Consider the following 25,869-nt stretch of genomic DNA (forward strand, 5'->3'; position numbering starts at 1 on the left):
AGCATCAAAGTTGAAGTAAGCAAGATGCATAAATTGGAGGTCACTGAGCACTCTGACAGACCATGGGCCAGCCCAACTGTCGTAGTCCCCAAGCCTCATTCCCAGAGTGGAAAGAGAAGAGGCCTCAATGCTGTAACCAAAACAGATGCACATCCAATTCCTAGGGCTAATGAACTAATTGACAGGTATTTTTGATCTCACATCAGAGCACCTGAAGATAAGTCTGACCCCTGGAGCAAAAGAGAAAGTAGCATTATCCACTCCTGAAGAGCATTACCAATTTACTGTTACGCCTTTCGGACTAAAGAATGCCCCTGCCACCTTCCAGAGGTTGGTGAAGAAAGTCTTGGCTGGGTTGGAAGACTTTAGTGCCACATATCTTGATGATATTGCGGTCCTTAGCTCCACCTATCAGGGTCACCTGATACACCTGGGGAAGGTCCAGGGGGCTCTGAAAGGTGCAGGCCTCACTATCAAGGACGGCAAGTGCAGGATAGGGCAGGGCACTGTTGTATACAGGGGACATCTTGTAAGTGGAGGACAAGTTCAACCACCAAGATCCAGACCATTCTAGACTGGAACGCTCCAACCACCCAGACTCAAGTCAGGGCATCCCTTGGCTTGACTGGGTATTACGGGAGGTTAGTGAAGGGCTATGGCGCCATTGTGGCACCCCTCACAAAACTCACCTCCATGAAGATGCCAAAGAAAGTGAACTGGATGGTGAACTGTCAAAAAGCCTGTGACACCTTGAAAGAAAATCTGCTCAGCAGTGATTCAAAAAGCTCCAGATTACACAAAGCAGTTCATTGTGCAGACAGATACCTCTGCACAAGGGATAGGAGTAGTCCTATCCCAAATCAATGATGATGGCCATGACCAGCCTTTTGCTTTCATTAGCACGTTACTTCCCAGAGAGCAGCGTTGAAGCGTCAGAGAGGGAAGCCTTTGTTGTGGTTTGGCCCCTGAAGAAGCTGAGACCATACTTATTTGGCTCTCACGTCCTAGTTCAAACCGACCACAGACTTCTCAAATGGCTCATACAGATGAGAGGTGAAAACTCTGAACTGTTGAGGTGGTTCAACTCCCTACAGGGAATGGACTTCACAGTGGAACATAGACCTGGGACTGACCATGCCAATGCAGATGGCCCTTCCAGGTTCTTTCACTTACAAGATGAAGACTCTCTTGGGAAAGGTTAGTTTCATCCTCTTTTGTTTGGGGGCAGGGCACGTAGGAAAGCACCCTTTTTGGCATGGTTAGTCCCCAATTTTTGCCTGGTATCAGATGTGATTTCAACTGAAAGTGCACTGGGTCCCTGCTAACCAGGTCCCCAGTGCCAGATCTCTTTCCCTAAATTGTACAGTTGTTCTCTCAATGGGCACCACCTTTAGCACACACTGAAAGTCCCAAGTAAATGGTATCCCTGGTAATTAGGGTCTAGGGTACCTAGGAAGGTCCCTAAGGGCTGCAGCACGAATTGTGCCACCCTCAGGGACCTCGCCCCAAAAGCACACAGGGCTGCCATCTCAGGCTGCGTGTCTTGGCGCAGACAAAAGTGAAAACTTGACCTGTCACACATCCCCATGTGCCAGGTCCCCTACCACTGCATATGACATTTATAAGTCACCTCTACAGAAGGCCTACAGCCCTAAGGAAGGGTGCATTATATCATATGTGAGGACATATCTGCATGAGCAGATATACCCCTGCTCTGTCCTTGTTGAATCTTAAATAGTAAGTGAACAGGGAAGCCATTTTGAGCACATGTGCTGGACACTGGTCATTATGAGTTCCCAAGCCACATGATGGTCTCACTGAAACTAGGGATGTTTGATAAACATTTTGTAATAACAAGCCCTCACTTAATCCAGTGATGGATTTATTAATACATGACTCAGAGGGCACCCTAGAGGTGCCCCTTGAAAACCTACCCGGCTACTAGTGTGTTAACTGATTGGTTTAAACCTGTACAGCTACCCTAGACAGATTTCTGACCTCATGAGTTAAGAGCCAGCGCTCGTGGATGCCAGGTACAAAAACCTGCTCTGGGTGGAGGTGTTTGTAGGAAGCTGGCTCAGTTTATGGTGTACACCTATGGTGTGGCACCCTATACTGAGTACAGGCAACTCTTAGTGATAGTGAATAGGGGTAGCTGAGGTGTGTAGCTAAAGCTTATCCAGGAGGAATGTGAAACACTTGCAATACCACAGTAGTCAGACAGTAACTCATTCACAAGAAAGAACCACACAAGTGTTGCAAAATGTAAAGGATGCTTTATTACAGCATTTTGTAGTTGGACACCTCGTGTTGACCAGTGTCCACTACATACCTTAAAATGGCTTCCCCGCACTTACAAAGCCCAGAAAATGGAGTCTGGGGTTTGCAGGGTTTCCACTGCTCATGCAGGGACATCCTCACACTCAGAACCATACACCCTGCTCTTGGACTGAAGGGTCTACCAAAGAGGAGACTTACAGAGTCCAAGTGTGGTGACTGTGATATAAGGCAATTCTTATATTTAAAGTTAAAGGTGCATGCACCATTTCATGCAGGCTGCAATGGCAGGCCTGCAGACACAGTCTGCATGGGCTTCCATGGGTGGCATAATACATGCTGCAGCCCATGGGATACCCCTGGGGTACCAATGCCTTGGGTATCTAAGAACAATTTACCAGGGACTTACAGCGGGACCCCAGAATGCCAATGGTGGGTGAAGGAATCACTTTCCAAATCAAATTTAGGGGAGAGTGCAGCGACACTGAGGCCCTGATTAGCAGGATCCCAGTGTACTAGAGTCTAAACACACTGATACCAGGCAAAAAGTGGGGTAACTATGTCAGAAAGATCCTACATTCATACACCTATGTCCAGAGCAAATTAATCCTTCTCTTCCGTTGATGATACAGGGAGAGAACCCAACCCATTGTCCCAGGAAGTATCCAACAGTCTAGTCTCTTCTAAATCCACTAACAGATTATCATCCCAGTAGGGTAGGGAAAAGTCATTTCCGTCATCTCCACTGTGAGCTCAAAAAGCTAGCTGACTTTGATCTGAGTTGGAACAGAAAAGTTGTTGGAGCGCTGGAGGGAATGGTTCTGTCAGAACTGGACTGAGCTGTAACTAGGTGCATTGATACAGTCTCGAAAGGCAACCTTTTTTGTAGTGCAGATGGTGAGTCCTTCTCGGACGACGTTGTGGCCTGTCATTATAAAAAGGACCAGCACGGGTTTCGCTGATGGGATGGAAGTTGGCTCTGAAACAGTAGTGGAACTCGTAACGTGTTCAGGAGGCAAAGACAGTGTTGAGGACTAATCAGTCAGTCAGTGGAAACATGACTGGAGGTCTCGATGGATCCTTGGGGTCCGAAGGCGCACCAGAGGAAGTCGGTAGAGTGGCAAAAAGTTGCAGCATAGGCACCATAAATGCCTAAATCTCTTGCAACGTCACTTAAGGCTCTAGAAACTCGGGGTACCTCAGGATCAGTATAACAATCAGCTCCACAGAGGGAGACTGGGAGCAAGACAGAGGCCCTCTGATATTTTCGCAACTTCTCTGGCAGAGATTGGCAGGATAAGGAGGAGTCCTGCTTGACCTCCTTGTGCATCTGCCTCAACTGACTCGAAGAATTGGACCGCGACAATGACCTGCTGGGAGAAAAGCCCAAGGGCAGGAACAGGCCTATACCTTTGAATTTGTGTCAGATTTCCATGATTTCTTTCACTATTCTGAAAAATACAGCTTTGCTTCCCATTCCCGAAATGTCTTTACATTTATAAGGGCACACTCCTTGCAAGACTCAGAGTCATACTAAGAACCCAAACACCAGAGACATACCTCACAGGGGTATGTTACAGACATCTGTTTGTGACAGTCCCTAAAAGGCCTAAACCATGTCGTTTTAGGAGGGGATATTGTTCCCATGCACACTGAAATAAAAGAATTTTTAAAACAAAACTAGTCGACTGATAAAAAATAAAGTGAGAGCGAACTCCAAATCAATGTATGAAAGCATGAAAAGAAAAGAACCAACGTTGATACAGAAGTGACACTTATATGCATCTCCTTCATCAGTTTCTGGCAGAACAAAGACAATGCGGAGCCACACAGTGCCTCCTACCGGCATGCGGAAGCAACGTTGTTTAAAGATTCCTGGCACAGTCTAGAGCCTGGGGATATTCTAAAGTTGAGAAATCTGGGGTTAGCAGTATCCATTAGAATACCACTGTTTTCAAATTACCCAAAGAAAGAACGTGGCTAGATCGCTGAAAGGGACATTATGAAACCCACTGTTGCCGTCTTACCTTCTGAAATGCCTGATTGACATGACCCTGCTGCATCAGCTGCAGAATGTGAGCTTGCTGGGATGGAAAGTCAATGTGAGAAGAGGGTATGGGTGTGCCAGCAGCGGACCTCATTGCCTGCATAATGCTGGATGTAACTACTGCCTGTTGCTCCTTCATTGCTTGGCTCACTTCACCCTTGATGATCCTTTGCACCTGGGATAGAATAGATTCCTGCATGCTACAGACAAAAAAAAGAAAGAAAGGTGTATATCAGAAGATGTCTGAGAAAATGTATCAAGTTTTAACAATAAATGAAAATGTATAAGGGGAAAATAATTTGAATAAAAATAAATAATTGGGGAAACGGTAATGCAGAAACTGCAGATGCTCAAGAGAGCACAAGGAAGGCCACCAGATTATGAAGCTTGCACATTTCATTTTTCAAACAATTATTCTCCTGCATGGTTTGGTCAAATTATCAAGGGCTCTGCAGTTGATGTCTAAAGAGCATACTACTTACCTTTTGTAACAATCGTCTTGGTGTATACTCTTTCTGTAGATGCCTCATCTCTTGAATCCCCTAGGCACCAGATTGGATATGGAAACACAGCAACAGCTCTCCTGTCCCACCAGGTGGCGCCTGACTCCATCTCCCCATCCAGTCAGACATATCAAAGACATATAGATGCCACCTCCGGAGCTAAACATCAGTTCCACGTTTGTTTTTACACTCTTTAAGAGGCAGAGATGAGGGCCACAGAACTGAAAAATAGCCATGCAGTGTACCAAAAATCTAAAATGGAACCTTACTATGATTATACCTACGTTTTCAGTTTCTATTTGTTGTGAATTTTGGTAATTTCTTTCAGTGTTTTCTGATGTTTTCAAAAAACTGTAAAAATAAGTGGTTAGCAATGTATTTCCCCCCCATACATAATCACTAGGATATGTTTCCAATGCTTATGAAATAAGCCGATTTCATATTTTTCCTTCCCGTATTCATTCCCATTATCAACTATTCCTGCTTTCCTTGCTCCGCTTAACTCCCTTATTTGTACCATTTCAGTGAATTTGCTCTTTCAAGTACCTACATTTTCTCTCCCACCAAACAACTTTAGTATGTCCGAAGCCCTGAAATCCCACTTTCCACCAGTCCAGTTCAGCACGTCTTCCATTTTCTAAAGTAGAGGGGGCCTGTATTCCGGCGAGGCTTTGTGCCAGTTGCACAAAGCAATTTAACTGTGTATTCTGTGCAGTGTGCACTGTCATAGTGCATTTTCCAACTTGGGGGGAAAGAATAAGAGTAGCTCAATATGTTTCCATGAAATGAGGCCACATTGTTTTCCATAGTTTCCAAGCTTCTTCTGACATGAAATCAGTGGGTCTGAAAGTTGAATCTGGGGATATTGAGGCCATATGTCAATCTGCAGGTTCAGATTGTATCAATACACCGGTTGTTGCCAAAACATTAGTCTATACAACATACTAGGAAACTAATAGCTGTACTGTCTACAGCTTATACAATTACACAAGTCACTGTTTGCAATAAAATCAGTGAAGATTCTTCAAAAGCAGTTCATGGACCTCTTTGCATGGCCCATAAGAAATGAGCATGCTCACGATCTAGTCCCTGATACCTCTCTAATAAGGTGTTCAGATCCTATAGATATGCTTTGTATACATCACAATGTATACAAAAAAATAGGAGTGACGAGTGCCGTATTTTACAGATGGCCACAGATTCTGGAACAAACTATTTGAACAGTGATATTTGCTGCCACAACTATGATACCTAATATTTTGGAAGCAAATATCTTTCCACCTCTGAACGAAGGAGGAGGGAATCGTGAAGGTGCTCCTTGGTGCGCACTGAGACTTCTGCTGATTGTTCAGCAATGAAACTATACAATGCGACCCATGTCCCAAATGGGAGTAGAAGTAAGTCCTAGGGATCAAGGGACCTTTCAGATATCCAAAAGAGCACTAAGTGGCTCAGCATGACCCAAGTAACAGCAGGAGCATCCGTCACAGAAAAGTGCTTAGAGGTAGAGACTGTATTTATACTGTTTGATAGAGGGTGTGAAAGGAGCGAAATTGTAGCAAAGTCTGATGTTTTACAGTTTCTACCGGAAAACTAATATTCGCTTAGGTGGTATTTTGTTGTTTATTTTCTGTTTTAAGTGAAAACCTGAAACATTAATTATACATAAAGAACAAGTTACTTACCTTCAGTAATGCCATATTTGGTAAAGACTATACCTATCTGCAGATTCCTTACCTTTGAATTTCCCAGGCGTCAGTCTATACCCGGAAGATTTTCGTGAGCAGTACCCCTGTGTGCTGCCAGGTGGAGTCCATAGGCTCCAAATGCATTGTTAGTGTTGTATACACCGGAATGAAGTTGCGGTACTGACATCAGTACCTTGTCATGACTTTTCACACCAGAATCGCAGAGCCATGAAGTGCACTGACCACCGGTCTGAACAACTAGGGCCCCAAAAAGAGGTCAGACCTATCCCTAAAAATCTGTTTGCAGACAGGTGAGGATAGGTGGACCAGTGAGTGATCTGCAGCTAGATATAGTCTCTACCAGATAAGGGATTACTGAAGGTAAGTAACTTGTTCATCTGATAGAGACTTTTAGCAACAGAATCCTTACTTTTGAATAGATACCCAAGCAATACCTCCATTGTGGTGGGTCTGCAGACCAATTTCAAACAAGGAAGTCCTGCAGGACCGACTGGGCAAAGTGCCCATCCCTATGAACCCGACTGTCCAGGCAGTAGTGTTCAGTCAATGTGTGCAGAGATGCCCATGATGTTGTTTGACAAATATCCAGGCCCGGAAATCCTCGTGCTAATCCAGTGGTCACGGCTTTAGCTCTGGAGGAATGTGCTTGCAAAACTTCAGGCGGTTCCTTCTTGCCCAGTGCACAGCAGATGTTAATGCAGAGCACGACCCACCTAGAGACGGTCCGCTTCTACACCGCTCTACCTTTCTTTGCACCAACATGCCTCACAAAGAGTCGGTCGTCGACCCGAACTCTTTTTTTCGATAAAGGTAGAACGACAACCCTCTTTTTGGGCCCAGATGGTGGAGTTGCTCATCTTCTTTATAGGGATGTGGAGGAGCAAAAAAAAAGTAGGCAGTGGTATTGATTGGCCTACATGATAGGGGTGACAAGTTTCAGCAGAAAGGAGGCCCAAGTGCAGAGCACCAATTTGTGGAAGGACTGAGAGGTAAGGTGGCTTAGGAGATAAGGGCTGCAGCTTACTTACTCTGCGGCCAGATGTAGCTGCCACAAGGAAGGCTGCTTTCAAAGTCAAAAGCCTGATGGGACAATTGTGGAGAGGCTTGAAGGGAGCACACATTAAGAATGTTAAGACCAGATCGAGATTGCACTGAGGCATTATAAATGGTGAAGGAGGGAAGACCCTTTAGGAAAGTATGTACAAGAGGGGATTTGAAGAAGGAGGGATGGTCAAGCAGCTGCAGGAAGGCAGAAAGCTGACAGATAGCCCTTAAGACTATACAGAGTAGACCCCTGCTGGGCAAGGGAATGAAGAGCAAGAGCAGTACGTCAGAAAGGGGGGGCAGAGAGAGGATCAACATGTTTCTCTATACACCACGCCACAAATTTCTTCCAACGGCAGCTGTATACCCATTTTGGTGGATGGATGCCTGGCTGCCAGAATAACGTGACAGACTTTCTGGAGGAATGTCCCAAGCCATCAACTGCCATCGCTCAATCTCCATGCAAGAAGGTGGAGAGTGGACAGATTTGGGTGAAGAGTCCTCCCCTGCCACTGCAACAGACGATCCTCCTGAAAGGGCAGCCTGATCAGAAGATCAATGGCCATGCTCAGTAGCTCAGGATACCAGACTCTTCGTGCCCAGTCTGGAGCCACAAGAATGACTTGTGCCCAGCTGTTTCCGATCTTCTTGAGAACTCTGGGCAGGAGTGGTATGTGCAGAAAGGCGTATGGGATGCCTGAGCTCCACTCAAGACGAAAAGCGCCTCCAAGGTGAAGGTCGCCTTGAAAACTCCACCTTGCAAAACTGCTGACATAAAGCGCTGTCTGCGGTGGCGTACAGATCTAACCAAGGCTCTCCCCACTACTGAAAGGAACCTTGCACAACCTCCAGGTGGAGATGCCATTTTTGGTTCGCTAGGCATCTACGGTTGAGTTTATCTGCCCTGGCGTTCAGAGAGTCCACCAGGTGTTGAACCACCAGGAAAATGCCTCAATGTTCCAGCCAAGAACAGAGATGCTGGGCATCCGGATAAAGGGTCCACAATCTCACTCCGCCCTGTTTGTTGCAGTACCACATGGTGGTGGTATTGTCCGTGAACACCAGCACCAGCTTTCCCCTGATGGAGGGTCTGAAGGTTTTCATTGGCAGTCGGATAGCTCAGAGCTCCAGCATGTTGATATGGAGTCCTGCTTCCGGCAGAGTCCTCTGATCTCCCCGTCCCTAGATGGCCGCCCCATCCCAGGAGTGACGCATCTGTCAGTACTGTGAGATCTGGTTAGAGAAGGGAGAGATGTCTGCCTCTAACCCAATCGCAGTTCGTTAGCCACCACTGCAGGTCTTCTGTAGTTCTCTCCAAGATCTGGACCATGTCGGAGCGATTCCCTTGATGCTGTGCCCACTGGAACTTGAGGTCCAACTGCAGAGCATGCTTACGCCAGCGGGCATGTGTCACTAACAGGATGCAGGAGATCATGAGGCTCAGTAGCCTCAGAGTAAGTCTCACCGAAATCCAGGACAGAGGCTGAAACATCTGTATCATAGCCTGAATACCTTTGACCCCCATTTGGCAGAATATGCCTGAAACTGCACTGTGTTCAGAACAGCTGCGATGAAAGGGAGCATCTGAGAGGGAGTCAGGTGTGACTTTGGCACATCTATAGTGAGCCCCAACGAATGCAGAAGGTCCTTCATAGTTAGATGGGGAAGATGACAGCCTGGGGTGAGCTCGCCTTCAACAGCCAGTCGTCAAGATAGGGGAAGACTGAAACCCCTGATCCCCCCAGATGAGCTGCAACCACCGCCATCACTTTGGTGAACACCCAAGGGGCGCTGGTAAGGACAAAGGGAAGCACAGTGAACTGAAAATGATTGTGGCCTACTGTAAACCACAAATAACATCTGTGGGTAGGCAGGACAGGAATGATGAAATGTGTGTCCTGCAAGTCCAACGCTATCTCCAGTCGCCTGGGTCCAGGGCCGACAAGACCTAAGCCGATGTGAGCAAACTGAATTTCTCCTTCTTGAGGAAGAGGTTGAGAGTTCGGAGATCTAAAATAGGACAAAGGCCCTTGTCCTTTTTGGGAACCAGAAAGTAGTGGGAATAGCAACCATAGTCTTCTTCTGGCACCGGAACCCCTTCTATAGCTCGATTGGCCAAGAGAGTTGCGACTCCCTTGCGGAGAAGGGACAGATGGTCCTCCATCAGTCAAGCATGAGATGGTAGCATGGAGGGAGGGATAATCTCGAAGGTTCAAGAGTAGCCGCTTTGGCCAATCTGCAACACCCACCTGTCCGATGTTATGGACTACCACTGGGGCAGGTGATGGCGAATCCTGCCACCAACTTGGTGCCCATGATGGTAAAGGGGCAGATTAGTAAGGTTTGGGGGCTGCAGCAGCTGGGGGAGGCCAGGTGGGTACCATGTTCTCAGTCACGCAGAGGCTGCAGACCATGCATGGCTCGGTGGCTGGGAGGGAAATGGCATGGCTGGAAGCCTCTTCCTTAGACACAAAAGGGGCAAAAGGCATATTGGGGATAACGGGGGGCAGAGAGAGGCCCAAGGGCTTGGCCATATCCCGAGAGTCACCTAAAGCCCTCCAGCGTTGAATCTGCCTTGTCTCCGAAGAGATGGGTGCCATCGAAGTGCATGTCCATAAGAGAAGGTTGGACATCACCTGACAAGTCAGACGTCCTCAATCAGGTGTGGCGACTCAGGGCCAAGGTAGATGAAACCGTTCTGCCCAGTGAGTCAGTCGTGTTGAGTCCACATCATATTGTGAGCTTTGCTGCATCTCTCTCATCATCAAGTCAGAGAGTAGAGCACAGGCCTCCTCAAGAACCTGTGCCCGCATTTGCACAACTGTGTCCCACAGTGTGTGGGAGTAATGGCCAAAAAGGCATGCAATGTTCATTAGGGGGCAGAAACGACATTAGGAACCGCTCCTTGGGATGTTGAGGTTGTACCACCAGGCTCTCAAAGGCAGAGTGTTGGGTGAGGAAGTTTGGGTCTCTGAGGGTAGAGAGGTGCCGGGGGGCAATCGCACAATTCACCTGTGTTGGGTTTAGACCTGGTCCCCAACAGGACGTCAGTTAGGAAGTCATTGAACGGGAGTAAGGGTTCTGGCAAAAAAAACTTCCTGATGCAACAACTCTCAAGATGTTAGTCTTGACAGCCACAGAGGGAAACAAAGTCAAGAACGTCAGCCACCCTCTGCACCACCTTCGTATATATAGCCACAGTAGGGGGGGAAAACAGGCCAGTATCTGGAGTAGTATCCTGTCCCCTTGCTTCACCAGGTCCCCACACCAGTCCATAGTTGGGGCTTCTCTGTATTTTGCAGGGTCCATTCCTCCCCCAAGACCTAGCACAAAGCAGTAGGGGTCAGGCTCTGATGTAGGAAGCAAGGTTCCTGCTGGCATCCATGTCAGTCGGGAATCACAATGGGGATGTTGGCGCGGGGAGCCTTGACATTGGGACTAGCGCCAGGGAAGGTTGAGTTGGTACGACCGCCACCGGTCCAGATCCAAGAATAGATCCCTAGGGGCCCCCTGGAGCCGAAGCTGCTGGCCTGAAACCAGATGGGATCCCCTCTGACCCCGTGGGGCCCGAAGGAAGGTCAGAGGGGCCGGGATGCCCAAAAATGAGGCGTATGCCCTCAGAAAACTCCTTCAGCTGGGCAGGGGTCGCTCTGGCTCCTGGAAAGTTGGGGAGGTGCGGAGATGGCCCAAGTGCAGGTTCCGAAGAACCAGGCCTTGAATGCTGACGCTCCCTCGTCTCGCTGGCTGACGGACAAGGCAAAGTCAAAGACCTCTTTGACTCCTTGCTCTTCTTCTTGTGCCTTGACTTACCCAACTGTCCTGAGGACTTAGAATGGGACGATGACTTTGGGCTTTGCGACCGGTCCAGAGGCCTTCCTCTTGACTAGGACCTCGATTTACACGGAGACGCATGCTGGGCCGCCATGAGCTTTGGGGACCGCTTCCTCAAAGTATTTGGGTGCATGAGCGGCAATCGGGGCACAACTTAGTCTCGGTCATGCTTCAGACACCACAAGCAGATGAGATGTGGGTCAGTCACTGACATTGGTCGGTGACAGGCTTCACAGGGCTTGAATTCTGTCTTCCTAGATAACATGATCCACATACCAGGAGGACAATCCTTACAAATTCTCGACAAAACGTTAAAAAAAGCCAGTCAAAAAATGACTAAGGGGTATCTCTTTTCCGGAACAGCGCTGACTGGTGGGGAAAGAAAAGAAGTGATGTCAGAGCACCTGGGTGGCCCCCATATAGGTAGAGCAACGTCTTCCCGGCGTGGACGATGCACGTTGACCCGATCAACTCCACCCGACGACGTGCAGGGGTACTGCTCACGAAAATCTTTCAGATCTAAACTGAAGCCTGGGAAATTCAAAGGTAAGGAATATGCAGCTATGAGTCTCTATCAGATACAACTCCTTAGAACGGAGAGGTGGGCGGAACTAGTGAGGAATCTGCAAGAGCTAGAGTATCCACCAGAACGATTGTTACAGAAGTAACTTCTTCAGAAGGATACCTCTACCTGGAGATTCCACACCCCTTGAAATCAATACCACAGCAATGCCCCACCCAGGGGATGAGTCTGAAAAAATGGTCACAAGATAAAAATCCTGCTGCATGGACCATGCAAAATGGCCATCTTTTTATGAGTTTGATTCCGAGCAATAATTCCTGGTAAGGGTGTGAATCAAGGCCCACTTCACAGCCCGACAGGTATCTAAAATAGGGATGCCTAAGGAGTGTGCAGAACAAATTGCTTCTTACCTGTAATCCTAGTTCTTGCTTAGGGGAATCTCCATTGAAGTTATAAGATTATAATAGTTCTGCCCACTTGCGGGGGTCCTGGAGCACTTCTTTATGCTATGTGTTCTTAAGTGAAGATGTTCGTCTTTCTTTAGTGAGGCCTTGGGAAACACTTAAGACAAATAGTTTGCAGCCTAGAATAAAAAGGCTACAATTGCAAATTTCTTCAGATTGTATTTAAAAAGGTAAATCGACATACATATAAATATTTATATATAAATGAAATTTTAATTGGCTGGAAAAAAATCATTTGACTAGTTAATTCTCTTTCACAAACCCTTTTTTAAAACAAAGATGAAGGAATAGAAGGAAGTGCAGCCCCATAGGATGCCCTTAGGTAACTATGAAAACAGCATATGCGCCTTTAAAGGTGAGGGTGCTTCAGAGCACCACCAGTCTGCTTTGAAGGGCACATTTGATGCCCTCCTTGCAAAACCGGTTTTGGCCAGTGCAGGACCCCCCCGGCACCCGCTCTGGTGTGAAAACACACAAAGGAACCAGGGAATGACCACCCCCCTTGTCCAGCTCCTCCCCTATGGAGGTGCCCAGAGCTCTATTAGATTAATTCATACGTTAGATTCTGATGTGAGAGTGTTGTGCGTTTTACTCTTGCACTGCCTTTGATCACTCTCCATATTAGACTAGGGACACCTGTTTAAATGTCCTTTACTGGTGCCCAGAGCTCTGCCAGGTGGCGTCTTGATTTTGCAATCTTGGAGATGAGATGAGCAGAGGACCCTGGGAGTATCTGACTGGTCAGCACAGCAGAGTAGCGTCCCTGATAGGTGGATCACTGCAGTAGTTGTCCAACCCCTTTCCTGGGTTACATAAGGGCTCCCCTGAGGATGAGACCTAGATTGGTCGGCAAGATACTTCTTCCAGACACTTCTGTCTCCTGGACACCAACTTCTGCTGCTGGCCTTCATCAGGAACCAAGACAAGACTTCAACTGGTAGGCGAGGTCATACTGCGGCTTTGTCTCCAGGTCCTGCAAGGACTGCAACTTCTGTGGTTGTGCGTTCTTCAGAGACACAAGGACTCTGCCTGCACTGAGGACATCCAGAAGGAATGTCTCTTCGAGTAAAGGAGTCACTCCCCTGCATCTGCAGGTACTTCAACATAGATGACCGGTTTGTGGATCCTGCTGTCTTCTTGATTCTTCAAGGCTCTACAACACAGGTGGTGGTTCTGTGACTCTCCAGAGGTCTGACCTATCTTTGCAACTGGGAAGACTTTAGTCCCTCTGAGCTGCTGGGATGAAATCCTTGGGAACCGCCTCTGCCTGTCATTGCCAAGGCTTATTGGCTCTTCAGTCCAAAGACCTCCTAGCTCCAAGAAACCCAAGCCTCCAGCATCACACAGCTCCAAGAACACCATCCGCTCTGCAACCTCTGCGACGTGAGCATCCATCTTTGTTGTGCTGCTGAGGCCTCCTTAAGGCTCCGTGTGCCTGCTGCCAGAGGGTGCTCCTGTGGTCTCCATCAATTCCTGCTGGCTCTCCTCCTTGCTGAGGGCTGGCCCTGACTTTCCTGTAAAGATTGAGTCCCTTGGACCTTGCTGACCCCACAACTGCAACTCTTCCTGCAACACCCCTGTGGCTCTTACCAAGGCTTGTTGGTGGTCCTGCTGACCACTGACCCCTCTAAATTCAATGCAGGAACAGCTCTACATCCGATGTGGGACACTCCTGGACAACTCCTAGGATCTTCCTGCATCGCCTGGATGCCGCAGCTGCATCTTCACAACAATCATTGAACAGTGAAGTATCTAAGAAAAGGATGGGCATTACCTTCCTGCGCCCCCTGGACACCTCCAGGTGGTTTGGACTCTGTCCCCTCTCTCCACAGGTACTCTGTGCCCGAAATCCTTCCTGGGCTCCATCAACCTGGTCCTTGGGTCACAGAATCAGCTGGGCAGTCGAGGTCCCCAATGACTTCAATGGGAGGTTCTGACAAATTCGCCCCTATGCACATGGGCTCCCTAGTGTAGATACTAAACCTCTCTGAGTATTCACGTGTGGGGGCACTAATGAACCTTCTATGTCCCAAAGCGTTTCCTCTGGGTCCTTTGGGAAGGGTCTTGGAACACGAAAACTCTAACCGCGACTTGCCTATGTTATCCCATGGAAAACCCTGCCTAAGTAACACCTCTTCACATGGGTGCCTGGGGAATCCCTACTACTTACCTTTGGTGTTTTGGCACTTCTCCAGTCCTTAGGTTCCTTACATAGTAGTCCTGTTTTTTGTGTGACTTCTGCATCTCATTTATTTAGTGTATGGATTGATTTGTAAAGAGTCGAGCATAGACCTATACCCAATCTCTTTAAAGGTTTAGAGCCCTAAGGTACTAGTAGATATACTTACACTACACTAGTACCATTTCGTCTAATGGGGAATCTAAACATACCCAGAGGTCTTTGTTTAGTGCCCTTAGGTTCTGGGACTGTAGGTCACTGTGCAAGTATAGAAAACTGAAGGCAGGTAAGTCACCCTACTAGAACTTTTCTCCTAGAGATGCTCATCCAGAATAGCATCCAGAAATCCTGATAAGGGGGGTGATCTTACAGAGTTGGAGATGGAAGTACCTAGTACCTCAGGCTCTCACGCCGGACATGTCCCTGAGGATTCAGAGGAGATCTTTGAGGATAACTCTGGGCCTGGAGAGGGAGGTACTGGTAGTACAAAGGAGTCGCACTAGTAGGGCCACTTTTACTCTGCCTGGAAGGGTACAAAAGGTTACAAGGAGGAATAGGTCCTCCTCATCCTCACTTTCCTTAGCATCTTCTGCTGAGGCCACCCACTCTAATAACTCAGAGGAGGCAGCTTTCGATAGAAGGTACAGCTTGCTCAAACCTGAGAAGGCAAAGCTCAAGTTAAAGAGAGAGCGGCTGGCCCTTGAAAGGGAAACCTGAGAGGTGGATAGAGGTCAAATGTGGTGTGAGAACCCCATTGTGGCAGCACTAAAGTCCAGGATCTTGGAGGAACACTGACTCTAGGAATCTCGGCAGGATAGTACCCTCTTAGAAGTCTGGGGATGATATCCACTAGTGGATCCTGCTTTGGAGAGGGCCTGTAAAATCCAAAAGGTACCCCCAGAAGTGGTGGGCGAGTATCTTGTGGCTCTCATTTGCTGACAAAGGCAGAGACAAACGTTTGGTGGTCAGGGAAGAGGATGCAGACAACTACCAGATCTTCAAAGAGGCACTGATTGATGGGTTTGGGCTTATTACTGAGGAGAACAGGATTAAGCTTAGAGAAACTCAGAGTCCTCTCAAGACTGGGTTGATTTTGTACACTGTGCATTTAGGCTACACAGAAAACTGGGAAGTTTGGTATCAAACTTCTCAGCACAATAAATGCACACTGATGCCAGTGTACATTTTATTGTAAAATACACCCCAGAGGGCACCTTAGAGGTGCCCCCTGAAACCTTAACCAACTACCCGTGTAGGCTGACTGGTTTTAGCAGCCTGCCACACTCGAGACATGTTGCTGGCCACATGGGGAGAGTGCCTTTGTCACTCTGTGGCTAGTAACAAAACCTGCACTGGGTGGAGATGCTATCACCTCCCCCAGGCAGGAGCTGTAACACCTGGTGGTGAGCCTCAAAGGCTCACCCCCTTTGTTCCAGCACCACAGGGCACTCCAGCTAGTGGAGTTGCCCGCCCCCCTCCAGCCACGGCCCCACTTTTGGCGGCAAGGCCGGAGGAAATAATGAGAATAACAAGGAGGAGTCACTGGCCAGTCAGGACAGCCCCTAAGGTGTCCTGAGCTGAGGTGACTAACTTTTAGAAATCCTCCATCTTGCAGATGGAGGATTCCCCCAATAGGGATAGGAATGTGACCCCCTCCCCTTGGGAGGAGCCACAAAGAGGGTGTACCCACCCTCAGGGCTAGTAGCCATTGGCTACTAACCCCCCACACCTAAACACGCCCTTAAATTTAGTATTTAAGGGCTCCCCAGAACCTAGGAACTCAGATTCCTGCAACCTAAAGAAGAAGAGGACTGCTGAGCTGAAAAACCCTGCAGAGAAGACGGAGACACCAACTGCCTTGGCCCCAGCTCTACCGGCCTGTCTCCCCCCCCCATCGGAAGAAAACTGCTCCAGCGACGCTTTCCCCAGGACCAGCGACCTCTGAATCCTCAGAGGACTGCCCTGCTCTAAAAGGACCAAGAAACTCCCGAGAACAGCGGCCCTGTTCAACAAAGACTGCAACTTTGTTTCAAAGGAGCAACTTTAAAGACCCCTGCAATTCCCGCTAGAAGCGTGAGAGACTTGCAACACTGCACCCGGCGACCCCGACTCGACTGGTGAAGAAACAACGCTACAGGGAGGACCCCCAGGCGACTCCAAGACTGTGTGTAACCAAAGTTGTCCCCCCTGAGCCCCCACAGCGACGCCTGCAGAGGGAATCCCGAGGCTCCCCCTGACCGCGACTGTCTGATTCCCAGATCCCGATGCCTGGAAAAGACCCTGCACCCGCAGCCCCCAGGACCAGAAGGATCGGAACTCCAGTGCAGGAGTGACCCCCAGGAGGCCCTCTCCCTTGCCCAGGTGGTGGCTACCCCGAGGAGCCCCCCTTGCCTGCCTGCACCGCTGAAGAGACCCCTTGGTCTCCCATTGATTCCTATTACAAACCCGACGCTTGTTTGCACACTGCACCCGGCCTCCCCCGCGCTGCTGAGGGTGTACTTTCTGTGTGGACTTGTGTCCCCCCCCCCCGGTGCCCTACAAAACCCCCCTGGTCTGCCCTCCGAAGATGCGGGTACTTACCTGCTGGCAGACTGGAACCGGGGCACCCCCTTCTCCATTGAAGCCTATGTGTTTTAGGCACCACTTTGAACTCTGCACTTGACCGGCCCTGAGCTGCTGGTGTGGTGACTTTGGGGTTGCTCTGAACCCCCAACGGTGGGCTACCTTGGACCCCAATTTGAACCCCGTAGGTGGTTTACTTACCTGCAAGAACTAACATTAACTTACCTCCCCTAGGAACTGTGAAAATTGCACTGTGTCCACTTTTAAAATAGCTATATGTGTTTTATGTAAAAAGTATATATGCTATTGTGATTATTCAAAGTTCCTAAAGTACTTACCTGCAATACCTTTCAAATGAGATATTACATATAGAATTTGAACCTGTGGTTCCTAAAATAAACTAAGAAAATATATTTTTCTATACAAAAACCTATTGGCCTGGAATTGTCTCTGAGTGTGTGTTCCTCATTTATTGCCTGTGTGTATGTACAACAAATGCTTAACACTACTCCTTTGATAAGCCTACTGCTCGACCACACTACCACAAAATAGAGCATTAGTATTATCTCTTTTTGCCACTATCTTACCTCTAAGGGGAACCCTTGGACTCTGTGCATACTATTCCTTACTTTGAAATAGTGCATACAGAGCCAACTTCCTGAAGTGATGGACTGGCCTACATGAAATGGTGTAACCACCTTAGGAAGGAAGGAAGCTCTAGTGCAAAACACCACTTTGTCAGGGTGCACAGACAAGTATGGAGGCTTTGAAGAAAGGACCTGAAGCTCACACACCCTGCGAGCAGAGGTGTTAGCGATGACAAAGTTTTGAACGCGAGGACCTGCAAGGGACAATTATGCATTGGCTCAAAGGGGGTACACATCAAGCAAGTAAGTACAAGATTAAGATCCCACTGAGGCAAGATGAAGGGAGTGGGAGGAAATAAGTGGGTGAGCCCCTTCAAGAACCTACTCACAAGAGGAGATTTAAAGAGTGAGGGCTGATCAAGAAGCCTAAGAAAGGCAGAAATGGCAGACAGATACCCCTTAAGGGTGCCCAATGCAGAGCCCTGCTGGGCTAAAGAAAAAATGAACAGAAGAACCTCTGAAAGAGGGGCAGAAAGGGGGTCAACAGATTTGTTGGTGCACCATGCCACAAATGTATTCCAACGACAGGCGTATACAGTTTTAGTCGATGGACGCCTGGCTGCCAAGATAACATTGCAGACTTCGGGTGGAAGGGCAAATGCAGTCAACTGTTGCCGCTCAATCTCCACGCATGAAGGCGGAGGTTGGACAGGTTCGGGTGGAGGACCGTCCCCTGATGCTGTGACAGAAGATCCGCCTGAAGAGGCAGTCTGAGTGGAGGATCGATGGACATGCTCAATAGCTCTGGATACCACACTCTTCGAGCCCAGTCCGGAGCCACCAAGATACCTTGGGCCCAGTCGTACTTAATTTTTTTCAGAAATCTGGGCAGAAGAGGGATAGGCGTAAAGGAGGCCGGAGTTCCACTTGAGACGAAAAGCGTCTCTGAGCGAGTGCCGCCTTGGAAACTCCAAAGCGCAAAATAGCTGACATTGCGCGTTCTCTGTGGAGGCGAACCAATCTAACCAAGGCTCTGCCCACTTGAGAAAGAAACCTTGCGCCACCTCCTGATGGAAACGCCATTCGTGATCAACAGTGTGTCGGCGGCTGAGTTTGTCTGCTCTGGCATTGAGAGAGCTCACCAGATGTTGAACCATCAGGGTAATGCCCTAATGTTTCAGCATGTCCAGAGGCGTAGTGCCTCCTGACAAAGGGTCCAGGACCCTACCCCGCCTTCTTTGTTGGAATTCCACATGGCGGTAGTGTTGTCCGTGAAAACCTGCACCACTTTCCCTTTGAGAGAGAGAAGGAATGTTTTCAACGCTAGTCTGATCGCTCGGAGCTCCAGCATATTTATGTGGAGTCCAGACTCCGCCGGAGACCAGAGGCCTCTGATCTCCGCCTCTCCCATGTGGCCGCCCCAACCCAGAAGTGACGCATCTGTCACTATAGAGAGATCTGGGTGGGGAAGGGAGAGGGATCTGCCATTGACCCAATCGGGATTCGAAAGCCACCACTGCAGGTCTTTCGCAGTTCCTTCCGAGATCAGGACCATGTCGGCGAGATTCCCCTGATGCTGCGCCCACTGGAACTTCAAGTCCCACTACAGAGCCCGCATATGCCACCTGGCATGTGTCACTAGCAGGATGCAGGAGGCCAAGAGGCCCAGCAGCCTCAGAGTCTGTCTCACCCAAGACCAAGGCTGAAAGATCGGAATCATAGCCTGAATGTCTTGGACTCACTTTTCGGGAGGATAAGCCCGAAACCACACTGTGTCCAGAACAGCTCTGATGAATGGGAGCGTCTGAGAGGGAGTCAGGTGTGACTTCGGCACATTGATAGTGAACCCCAGCTGGTTCAGGAGGTTCGCCGTAGTCTGAAGGTGGGAGACCACTGTCAGGGGCGAACGCGCCTTCAACAGCCAGTCGTCTAGGTAGGGGAAGACTGAGACCCCTAACCTGCACAGATGAGCTGCAACCACCGCCATCACTTTCGTGAACACCCGAGGGGCACTGGTAAGGCCGAAAGGGAGCACGGTAACCTGAAAGTGCTGGTGACCTACCACGAATCATAGGTAACGTCTGTGGGCTGGCAGGATGGTGATATGGAAATAAGCGTCCTGAAAGTCCAACGCTACCATCCAGTCTCCTGGGTCCAAGGCAGACAGAACCTGAGCCAGGGTGAGCATTTTGAACTTCTCCTTCTTGAGGAAGTAGTTCAGGTCCCGAAGATCTAGGATAGGACGCAAACCTTTGTCCTTCTTCGGTATCAGAAAGTAGCAGGAATAACAACCACAACCTACTTCTGGCACAGGAACCTTTTCTATAGCTCCCTTGGCCAAGAGAGCCGTGACTACCTGGCAGAGAAGCACCAAATGATCCTCCAGAAGGTGATGGAAGGATGGTGGCATGTGTGGTGGCGCGGATTCGAAAAGGAGGGAGTAGCCCTTCCGAATGATTTGCAAAACCCACCCGTCCATGGTGAAATGTTCCCAGTGGGGCAAGTGATGGCGGTTTCTGCTACCAAGTGGGCGGGAGTGAGGAAACGGACTAGGAAGGTTTGGAGGCTGCAGCGGGGGCAGAGGTGGACTGGACAGACCTCTGGTTCCCTGTCCCACGGCCATGTGGGATTCCGCGCCCACGGCCACACATAGGCTGCTCAGAGTGCAAGGCCCGGTGGCTTAGTTGAGGACATGACAGGGCGCCCCTTCCGTGGCCACAAAAGGGTCGAAAAGCGGACAATGGGGGGCGTGTGGCCGAAGAAAGGCCAAGGGACCGAGCCGTAGCCCGGGAATCCTTGAACCTCTCCAAGGCCAGGCCGCTTTGTCTCCGAAGAGACGGGTGCCATCAAAGGGCATGTCCATGAGTGACTGTTGGACATCCCCCGAGAAGCCAGACGTATATAACCAGGCATGGCACCGTAAGGCCACTGTCGTCGCAACCGATCTGCCCAGAGAGTCGGTCGTATCCAGCCCACAACAGATCGTGAACTTTGCCACATCGCTCCCATCTTTCACTGCTTGGGAGACGATAGCATGGGCTTTCTCCGGTATCTGCGGCAGGACTTGTGCAACCATATCCCACAGTGAATGGGACTAACGTCCCAAAAGACATGCGGTGTTAACGGACCGCAGTGCGAGGCTGGAGGAAGAAAACAACTTCTTACCAAATTGTTCCAGCCTTTTGGATTCCCTATCCGGAGGTGTGGAAGGGAACGCGCCAGAAGAAGAGGATGCCTGGATTACAAGACTCTCAGGTGTAGGATGTTGGGACAGGAACTTTGGGTCATTCAGCGCAGGCCGATGGCGGTGAGTGATAGTCCTGTTCACAGGAGCCCTTGTGTTGGGTTTGGACCATGTACCTAAAAGGACATCAGTGAGGGCCTCATTAAATGGAAGAAGGGGTTCTGACGTAGAAGCCCCAGGCTGAAGCACCTCCGTCAGGAGATTAGACCTGACTTCAACAGTAGGTAACTCAAGGCCAAGGACCTCAGCCGCCCTACTAACCACCATACTATAGGTAGCTCCCTCCGCCGTAGCCATGGTAGGAGGAGACAGCATGCCAGCGTCAGGAGAAGTATCCAGACCATTGGCTTCGCCCAAGACCTGTGCCCAGTCCATAGTAGGGTCTTCCTGGTATTCATAAGGGTCCAGGAACCCCTCCAATTCCTCCCTGTATTCGAACCCATAGGAAAATGGGTCAGAATCCGACCTCAGGTGATTAGAGCCCACCAAAGCCGATGGCGGCGTCGGATGATGCCGTTCCGACTCCGAGTCATCGGGTATGAGAATTGGGTCGACGTCGATAGTGGGCACTACCAACATCAGGAGCGTCGATAATCGATCCAGCGCCGGGGAAGGTCTCGATTGTGCGACCAGCATCGGTGCGGATCTGCGCACGGATCCGGAGGTGACCTCGGTGGCCGGGGCCGAAGTCGCCGGCGCAGAACCCGAAGGCCCCTCAGCCAAGCCCCATGGGCTCGAAGGTGCCGTATCGGGGTTGGCACGCCCAAAGATAAAGCGCATGGCCTCGTAAAACTCTAACTTGGGCGGGGGTCGCTCCGGCTTTGGGAAACTCGGGGAAGAGCAGAGTCGACCCAGACGTAGGCTCGGCGGACGGAGGCCTAATGCGTGGACGCTCGTCCTGCATCACGTCGGCCGAGTGACGGGGTGAAGTCAGAGAGCGATGGGACTTCTTCTTACCTCGACCCGAGGACTTTGAAGAAGACGAGTGGTGATGGCTCCGCGACCGATCTCGAGACCTTCCTCTCGAGCGAGACCGGGACCTATGGGGAGTCCAGTGCCTTGCCGCCATCAGCTTTAGGGACCGCTCCCTCAAAGCCTTCGGATGCATTGCCTGACACTCTGAGCACGACTTCGGGTCGTGGTCGCGCTCGAGGCACCACAGGCAAACACGATGAGGATCCATCACCAACATCATCCAATGACAGTCCTCGCACGGCTTGAACCCGGTCTTCGGGCACACCCTCGACGCACCAAGTGTTGTACCAAAAAAGTTCGACAAAACGGTCGAATTCGGCCAAAAAATAGCCGAGGGTAGCTCTCTCCGGATCAGCACGTGGCGTGGAAAGAAAAGAACTGACGTCACTGCGCGAGGGCGGCGTCTATGTACTACTCCCGACGTCATCACGGCAACCGCAACGCCTACAGAGTCTACTGACGCCACCTTCCAATGCGCAAGGGTATTGCTGGAAGAAATATCTCCGGATCCAGTCTGACGCCTGGGGGAAATTCTAAGGTAAGGAATCTGCAACTAGAAGTTTCTATCAGATAGGCTTGTATCCTTTGTGTATTTGGATCCGCTAGAGCTAGTTGAGTATTTAGGATACCACCTAAATATGGTTGTACTTGTGCTGGTTGAAGGTGTGACTTTAGGTAGTTTATAGAAAATCCTAGCGTGTGCAGAGTTTCTATCATGTAACTTGTATGATTTTGGCATTGTGTACGATTGCTTGAATTTTTTTTTGTTAAATATTTTTATTAACATTTGCCATTTACAGGTTGCATTCTTTACTACATGTACATTTTCAGACATTGTTTGTGCTTCTACATCATTATTCTTTTTTTCTTCTCCACATGCGTCATTGTCATTTGTTTCCTATATATTTGATGTCTTTTTCTGCATTCAGTTTAGTGAGGTGTAGTCATTGATTGGTCCTTACTATTATCCTGCCGGCTTACCTAAACTTAAACATGAACTTAAACTTTCTGGTGCCATTTTCCCCAAATGTCTTTTTATGTGGGTGCAGTTTGGAGCATTGTCCTATTCGATCCTGCTCTTGATTACAGGGAGTGCAGAATTATTAGGCAAGTTGTATTTTTGAGGATTAATTTTATTATTGAACAACAACCATGTTCTCAATGAACCCAAAAAACTCATTAATATCAAAGCTGAATATTTTTGGAAGTAGTTTTTAGTTTGTTTTTAGTTTTAGCTATGTTAGGGGGATATCTGTGTGTGCAGGTGACTATTACTGTGCATAATTATTAGGCAACTTAACAAAAAAAAATATATACCCATTTCAATTATTTATTATTACCAGTGAAACTAATATAACATCTCAACATTCACAAATATACATTTCTGACATTCAAAAACAAAACAAAAACAAATCAGTGACCAATATAGCCACCTTTCTTTGCAAGGACACTCAAAAGCCTGCCATCCATGGATTCTGTCAGTGTTTTGATCTGTTCACCATCAACATTGCGTGCGGCAGCAACCACAGCCTCCCAGACACTGTTCAGAGAGGTGTACTGTTTTCCCTCCTTGTAAATCTCACATTTGATGATGGACCACAGGTTCTCAATGGGGTTCAGATCAGGTGAACAAGGAGGCCATGTCATTAGATTTCCTTCTTTTATACCCTTTCTTGCCAGCCACGCTGTGGAGTACTTGGACGCGTGTGATGGAGCATTGTCCTGCATGAAAATCATGTTTTTCTTGAAGGATGCAGACTTCTTCCTGTACCACTGCTTGAAGAAGGTGTCTTCCAGGAACTGGCAGTAGGACTGGGAGGTGAGCTTGACTCCATCCTCAACCCGAAAAGGCCCCACAAGCTCATCTTTGATGATACCAGCCCAAACCAGTACTCCACCTCCACCTTGCTGGCGTCTGAGTCGGACTGGAGCTCTCTGCCCTTTACCAATCCAGCCACGGGCCCATCCATCTGGCCCATCAAGACTCACTCTCATTTCATCAGTCCATAAAACCTTAGAAAAATGAGTCTTGAGATATTTCTTGGCCCAGTCTTGACGTTTCAGCTTGTGTGTCTTGTTCAGTGGTGGTCGTCTTTCAGCCTTTCTTACCTTGGCCATGTCTCTGAGTATTGCACACCTTGTGCTTTTGGGCACTCCAGTGATGTTGCAGCTCTGAAATATGGCCAAACTGGTGGCAAGTGGCATCGTGGCAGCTGCACGCTTGACTTTTCTCAGTTCATGGGCAGTTATTTTGCGCCTTGGTTTTTCCACACGCTTCTTGCGACCCTGTTGACTATTTTGAATGAAACGCTTGATTGTTCGATGATCACGCTTCAGAAGCTTTGCAATTTTAAGAGTGCTGCATCCCTCTGCAAGATATCTCACTATTTTTGACTTTTCTGAGCCTGTCAAGTCCTTCTTTTGACCCATTTTGCCAAAGGAAAGGAAGTTGCCTAATAATTATGCACACCTGATATAGGGTGTTGATGTCATTAGACCACACCCCTTCTCATTACAGAGATGCACATCACCTAATATGCTTAATTGGTAGTAGGCTTTCGAGCCTATACAGCTTGGAGTAAGACAACATGCATAAAGAGGATGATGTGGTCAAAATACTAATTTGCCTAATAATTCTGCACTCCCTGTAGTTCTTACCCCTTCTATTGACATGTTAGGTCAGTTACTATTCATTAGTCCCCCAGTTCCTCACATCACTTCTTTTTTGCTAATGTGCAGTTTATTGCTTCTTGTGAGTCATATATAGTTTCGGCTCTCTCTCCTTGGTGTGACGGCTCTATCGGTGTGTGTTTCTTGCTATGTCTCATTTCACTTGCCAGTTGCTAGTCTGAGCCTTCTGTGTCCCTGCTTTCTTCCATTACTTCGCTTCTCCAATTTGACAATATCTCTTCCCAGGCCTGAGCTATTGGCGTTTGGCGCAACCCTCTTGCTTCCTCGCTCTTCAGGGCCTGTAATTCCGCCCTCGCCAATCTTTCTACATCCCGCCTCCACTCGGTTACTACTGGGGCCTTGATGGATTTCCAGCCTACTGCTATTAGCCGCCTATATAGTGCTAGCGCAGTATCTATGTAACGCTCCTGCACCTTCCCAATTTTGAGGCCTTGTTTCAGGCCTACCAAGCATAGTGCCGGGGTCTGTGGTATTGGGCATCCCATCAGCTTCTCTAGGTCGTTTGTCACCAGCCCCCATCCAGTTTGGATCTCTGGGCACTGCCATACCATATGGTCTAGTTCGGCACTCACCACACCACATCAGGGGCATTCCGCCAGGGTGCCCCATATATACGGGTTAAGCGCTGTGGAGTGAGATATGTCCTATGAATGTAGTTATACTGGTTATATCTCAAACGGGTATTTCTCGACACTTTCTTTGGGTATGCCAGTATTTTCCTCCACTCCCCGTCTGTGAGGTCTTTTCCGAGTGTTCTTTCCCATTTATCTCTCAATGATCTCAATTAGTCTAGTGTGCCTTCAATTTGTGTTTTGTACAGTTTGGTGATTTGGTGGACGTCTGTCCCTATTGTCAGTAGTTGGTGTAACATGCAGTGCGTGGCAGGTTCTGCGTTAACCGTTTCCCAGTGTTCTTGTATAATATGGGTTAGTCTTTGGTGCACCAGAAACTGACCTCTGGGAACCCCTTTTTTTTTCCTACTATCCCGGCGAATGAGCTCAGTACCCCCTCCTCAAATAGGTCTCCTATCGTCCCTATTCCAGCCCTCGTCCAGGGCCCTAGGTCTGTGTCCATCCATTTCCCATCAGTTGTCTCTGCCTTCAGCACATGTAGTGGTAATGCCGAGGAGTAGGGTTTACCTATTCCTATCCTCTTTGAACATCTCTTCCAACACATCAATGATACTTTCATCAACATGCTTTTTTCTTGTGACTTCAACTTCCGTCCTATCAT

At 48.8% G+C, this 25,869-nt stretch overlaps 1 protein-coding gene across 1 annotated transcript in view; it reads right to left on the reverse strand.

Moving 5' to 3' along the window:
* The window catches only part of EDC4 (enhancer of mRNA decapping 4), a 703,483-nt gene that overhangs the window by 75,504 nt on the left and 602,110 nt on the right, over positions 1 to 25,869 (reverse strand). Inside the window, exon 27 of the mRNA XM_069217586.1 lies at positions 4,305 to 4,524. Within this exon, the coding sequence (XP_069073687.1) occupies positions 4,305 to 4,524 (220 nt within the window). The remainder of the gene's footprint in view (positions 1 to 4,304; positions 4,525 to 25,869) is intronic.

The sequence above is a fragment of the Pleurodeles waltl genome, chromosome 12, assembly GCF_031143425.1.
Source record: "Pleurodeles waltl isolate 20211129_DDA chromosome 12, aPleWal1.hap1.20221129, whole genome shotgun sequence".
Taxonomy (NCBI): domain Eukaryota; kingdom Metazoa; phylum Chordata; class Amphibia; order Caudata; family Salamandridae; genus Pleurodeles; species Pleurodeles waltl.